General features: G+C 49.8%; 1 protein-coding gene across 1 annotated transcript; it reads left to right on the forward strand.

The window, feature by feature from the left end:
• Nucleotides 1–973: 973 nt before the first annotated feature.
• LOC310795682 (integrase/recombinase xerD homolog) lies at nucleotides 974–1,996 on the forward strand (the record flags this gene model as incomplete). Its single annotated transcript, XM_083657752.1, has 1 exon — nucleotides 974–1,996. The coding sequence occupies one exon, from the start codon at nucleotides 974–976 to the stop codon at nucleotides 1,994–1,996; it is 1,023 nt and encodes a 340-aa protein (XP_083513878.1).
• Nucleotides 1,997–6,184: the final 4,188 nt, after the last annotated feature.

A 6,184-nucleotide genomic window follows, 5' to 3' on the forward strand; every position in this document is an offset into this window, starting at 1 on the left:
TACACATGCGGCCGGTACAAAGGTGCCTCCTGGGTCTGGGCTTGAGCCCCAGGAGTCACCTAAGTTCCACTGTGCTCGTCACCAGGCGGTTGCGGGCGGCCCTCCATTGGTGGGAGGATGACGGGAATCTCAGCAGGGGGAGTGTGCTCGGCCCAGTGACACATCGTCAACTGGTGTTGACAGATGCTTCACTGACGGGCTGGGGTGCTGTGTTCAGAGGAAACGGTGCGAGCGGTCGCTGGAGCAAGCCTCACACCACCCAGCACATCAACATGCTAGAGCTGACAGCGGTCCATCTGGCCCTTCGGCATTTTTTGCCATTCCTGCAAGGCCAACACGTGTTGGTGAAGACAGACAGTGTGGCAGCGGCTGCTTACATCAACAGGCAAGGGGGGTTGGTTTCCCCTCGCCTTTGCGAGCTGGCACGTCGGCTTTGGCTTTGGGCATACCCCAGGGTTCTCTCCCTGAGGGCAGTCCATGTGCCAGGGCTGGACAATTGGGCGGCAGATCAGCTGTCCAGCGGGGGTCCGGACCCAGGGGGGTGGCGGCTGCACCCCCAGGTGGTCGCGGAGATTTGGCTCCGCTATGGACGGGCAGAGGTCGACCTGTTTGCATCACAGGAATCCACCCACTGTCCCCTGTTCTTCTCGCTAGGGAAGGACAATCCTCCCCTCGGAGTGGATGCCTTGGCTCACCCTTGGCCACGCGTCCTGCTGTACGCTTTCCCCCCATTTGTTCTCCTCCCGGCCCTCCTACAGAGGGTACGGTTGGAGGTGATGAGGCTGGTCATGGTGGCCCCGTGTTGGCCACACATGACCTGGTTCTCGGATATCCCGCCACTGCTGGACGGGACCCCATGGGAGCTTCCAGTGCGGCGGGACTTGCTGTCCCAGGCACAAGGTGCTCTGGTTCATCCCTTTCCCCAGGGGCTCAAGCTCTGGGCGTGGCCCCTGAGGGGACCGAACTATTAGCTATGGGGCTGTCTCCTTCGGTGGTCAGTACACTGCAAGAGGCTCGGGCACCATCGACAAGAGCACTCTATGCTTTCAGATGGAGGGCCTTTGCGGCCTGGTGCAGGGTGCACCAGATTGACCCGCTTACATCCTCTGCCCCAGCCGTTCTGCAGTTCCTACAAGGGCTTTTGGATGCCGGGAAGTCGCCGTCCACCCTCAGGGGTATGGTGGCGGCAATCAAGGCAGCTCGGGTTGGGAAGTATCGGTTGTCGGAGGAGGTAGACAAGCTGATATCCCAGTTCCTCAAGGGCGCTAGGAGACGCGTCGGCCTACGCAGTAGGCCGTCTCTCCCACCATGGGATTTGCAGCTGGTTCTAGGGGCTCTGGAGGAACCTCCATTTGAGCCCTTGGAGTCAGTGGACCTAAAGTGGTTGTCCTTCAAATCGGCCCTTCTGTTGGCGCTGGCCACGGCCAAGAGGGTGGGGGAGCTCCATGCTCTCTCAGGGCATGAAGGCCGGTGCAGATTTTTGCCTGAAGAGGCAGGGGTAGTCCTGCGACCAAACCCTGCATTCCTTCCTAAGGTCTTGTCCATCCCTCAGCCGAGCCAGGCCATCGAACTCCGGTCCCTCTACTCTGCTCCGACAGAGGAAGGGGAGCGCAGGCACTCGCTGGTTTGCCCGGTCAGGACACTGAGAGTGTATCTGGAACGGACACAGGGCCATAGGCAGACTGACCAGTTGTTCGTCTGTTTCAGGCCAGACCGCCTGGGGCAGCCGCTGTCTAAGGCCCGTCTTTCCCACTGGATTGTGGAAGCTATCCAGCAGGCATATGTGGGGGCTGGGATGCCCTTCCCTTCGGGGGTGCGGGCACACTCGACCCGGGGCATGGCTACGTCCTGGGCGGCGTGGCGCGGTGCGTCTCTCGGTGAGATCTGCGAGGCGGCCACCTGGTCGGCCCCTTCCACATTTGCTCGATTCTACCAATTCAATGTGGCTGCAGGCACGTCGTTCAGTGAACGAGTGCTTGGCGGAGCCCGGCGGTAGTGACTTATGGTTTTGGTTCCCTGTCAGTCAGCCCAGTGTGGGCTGGTCTGAGTGGCCTCTTGACCCCTCTGGTTGAGCCTTCGCGACTTGCGGGGCCAACTCGCCCTCGGTAGCGTCTGGCGCCAGGGCTCGAACCGGCAGCCTCCTGCGTCTGGCGGAGCTGGCCGACTTTGGGGGGGGTTTGTACATAGTGTACATTTGTATATACTGTAGTTGTTGATGCACTTGTTGATTTTGTAGAGCACTCTTGGTGGTGGTGACGTCTCATTCGAAGCTCCCACGATTCAGCCTCCTGGGGGAGCTGGTGCTGCTCTATCCCTCACGGTGTGTCTTACAGCACTTCCCATACAAGATATATTCATATCTCTGTATTGGAGGGTAAACCCCGATAACGATAGAGAACGTAAGGTTACATGATGTAACCATGGTTCTCTGAGTAGAGGGGTTTACCCTCCAGCAGAGGCCGCTCGGGATTCGTTCAATCGAAACTTTAGTCGAAGTAGGCGTGGTTAACAGGGGCTTTATAGGCTTGGGTGTAACCACGTCCACAGGTGGATTGTCTTAAAGTAATTATTCACGTCACCTGATTCAATTTGTAATCAGCTTCCCATACAAGATATATTCATATCTCTGTATTGGAGGGTAAACCCCTCTACTCAGAGAACCATGGTTACATCATGTAACCTTACGGTTAAGAGCCATGTTGCACGCGCGTTATTCGACATCTTATTTTACTTTAGCATTGTTTTCTTCAGTTATTTTTTATTGCCCTTATTATTTATTTTTTTATTTATTTATTTTTTATGTTTATTTATTTATCTTGTATTTTGTGTTGTTTTGTATTACGTATTACTATTGTTTTAATTCCGAATATTTTCTGTGAAACACTTGTGCACTTGTGCTTGTGCATGAAATGTGCTACATATTTAAAAACTGACTCGACTTGGCAAATACAGTATTTATAGAAATATTAAAATATATAATAAATACAAATTAGTGGATTGATGAAGGAATATTCAAATATTGAATGGAATAGAGTGAGGCGTGTATTAAAAAAGAAAATGAGCCTACTTTTGTATTTTGAAGTGAATCTTATTCTCTAATATTCCCCCCCCCCGATTTTTTTATCCTATTTTTATCCCCCATTAGTGCTAATTTTAATTTATTTGTCATGGTTGCTGCTCCACCCTCTGTCGATCTGGGGAGAGCCGAAACTGGCTCCATGCTTCCTCCGCTTATTTTTACCTGACAGGGGAAGCTTCACCGGTAGGACATAGCAGGACGATCACGCTATTCCAAAGAGTTCCCCTCCCTCCGAACAGGCGCCCCGAACGACCAGAGGAAGCACCATTTCAGAGACCAGGATATTGCATGTTTTGGTGTGGGGTTCCTATATGAAGGAAACCCGCAGAGTACACGGGAAGAACATGCAAACTCCACACAGAAAGGCCCTTTTGACGACCCCACCCGGGAGGTGGGCACTCGAGGACATGCGGACGGACACGCACTCCTTCAGCGCTCACAGCGTCCCAGGTGGGAATCGAACCCAGCACCTTCTAGCTGTGAGGCAACAGCGCTTACCATTGCACCACCGTGCCCCCTTTTTTGAAGTGAATCTTAATGGTGGCTAAAAGACAGTTGATGGAGTCAGTAAGAGTGGTTATTTTATCACCAAGCTGTCACCTACTCATCTTCATCACCAAGCTGTCACCTACTCATCTTCATCACCAAGCTGTCACCTGCTCATCTTCATCACCAAGCTGTCACCTGTTCATCTTCATCACCAAGCTGTCACCTGTTCATCTTCATCACCAAGCTGTCACCTGTTCATCTTCATCACCAAGCTGTCACCTGCTCATCTTCATCACCAAGCTGTCACCTACTCATCTTCATCACCAAGCTGTCACCTACTCATCTTCATCACCAAGCTGTCACCTGTTCATCTTCATCACCAAGCTGTCACCTACTCATCTTCATCAACAAGCTGTCACCTGTTCATCTTCATCACCAAGCTGTCACCTGCTCATCTTCATCACCAAGCTGTCACCCTGCTCATCTTCATCACCAAGCTGTCACCTACTCATCTTCATCACCAAGCTGTCACCTACTCATCTTCATCACCAAGCTGTCACCTGTTCATCTTCATCACCAAGCTGTCACCTGTTCATCTTCATCACCAAGCTGTCACCTGTTCATCTTCATCACCAAGCTGTCACCTGTTCATCTTCATCACCAAGCTGTCACCTGTTCATCTTCATGACCAAGCTGTCACCTGTTCATCTTCATCACCAAGCTGTCACCTGCTCATCTTCATCACCAAGCTGTCACCTGTTCATCTTCATGACCAAGCTGTCACCTGTACTTTCATTTTGTGCTCTCAGTGATTTTGTCAGAGCAAATGTTTGTTTTTCAAATGACTGAGATGTCATTTCTGGAACCAACCTGCACGTGGCTGCTGACACAACAAATCACAATTAGCTTGAATAATTTCCTTTCAAAAAGACTTTCATTTGACCTCAAACTCATCTGTCAATGTTTCAACAAAACACCTAAGGCCTATACCACGAAGCAAGATTAGTGGCTTAGCGAGGTAACTTCAGGTTTAACCCTGGGTTTGCCGTGCTACGACGCTAGTTAACTTCTTACCGACATATATTTCCATAGCAACTTATGCTTCAGAGTTAACCTGGTCCAGAGCAGGTTAAGTTGCAAGGATAAGATTAAACCTTAAAAGGCACCGCCCAAGAACCAATGAGCTTCCTGGAAAAGGAGAGAAGAGTCTTTTGCGACCGCCAAGACCCATTTAATCCTATACGTCTCCAAAGTGCACCGGACAGTGCCGGTCCGCCCTATACGCTCACTACACAGCTTGCTTAAGGCCTCCAACACTGTAAAGGCCCCGCAAAATAATAATAATAATTGAGCAAAGGAACTTGCATTGATCAGAAGTGACAACTAATCAATCCATTGCAACACCAGTGCACAGCAATACTGCCATTTTGGCCTGGAGGAGACACCTCTGATTGGCTGCCACGGTTCTGTGCTGTTTTCCCATTGGACAAAAGTGGCGCTGTCAAAAGTAAATGTGTCAACTCTTACCTCTTACCTTCAACACTCTTTCAGCTGCCCGAGCCTCCCTCCACCTCCCCCAAAGTGTTTAGTGTGTGTCAATGTGTAAACAGTAGCTACACGTTAAGTCTGCTGACTGACTGACTGACTGATTGAAAGATGAAGTGGATTTATCTCTCTGGCAATAAGAAGAAGAAATTCATCATTCATTCAAGAAATCGCATTTTGGTCCTCCGCTGATGCCACTCTCTTACTAGAGGACACTAAGCTAACCTAAGTAGCTGCACATGTTTAGACTGCTATAAATAACTGCGTCATGCGTGCAGGGCACAAAATGACACTAGCATTTAGCAACTTATGGAGACCAGGCAGAAAAAAATAAGACTGGATCATTGCATGCCTGATGGATGGCTGGATGGACAGACAGACAGAGAGACAGACAGACAGACAGACAGACAGACAGACGGACAGACAGACATCTATGATAGATAGATATCTATATATGATAGATACTGATAGATGATAGATAGATAGATTATCTATCTATCCAGACAGACAGACAGACAGACAGATAGATAGATAGATATATAGATATATAGATAGATAGATAGATAGATAGATATATAGATAGATAGATAGATAGATAGATAGAAGGTCTCTTGATGTGTAAGTTACACATCAGTTACACATCAAGAGCGATGCGAATATACAGCACGGAATTGCGATGCGAGTTTTGACCCACCTGTCAATCACAGCCACAGACTTGGAACAAACAGTGCAAGATATGCGCAGTGTAAGGACCTTTAAACTCGGCGAAACCATAGTGTTTCCACCCCACATATGTTGTTTCACCTCTCTTCTCGACCAGCGGCTCTCTTTCTGTGACTTCTGTTATCTTATTCTTGTGCTACCACGGAAATAAGCGGGGAGGAGAAACGTGCCGTGGCTCTTCACATGACAGTCATTCACAACTCGAGCTGGTGTGCTTTGGGCTTTGGGGGAGGGGCCGAGCAAAGGAAGGGGTGCGCTTGATTTACAACACAAGACAGAACGAGAGAGACAAGAGCCGCAAAATCGTTTGATGTCGATTATCTTGTTTTCATAATCGTGGACAGCCCA

The sequence above is a fragment of the Poromitra crassiceps genome (genome assembly GCF_964638095.1).
Source record: "Poromitra crassiceps genome assembly, chromosome: 21".
In the NCBI taxonomy this organism is placed as follows: Eukaryota; Metazoa; Chordata; class Actinopteri; order Beryciformes; family Melamphaidae; genus Poromitra; species Poromitra crassiceps.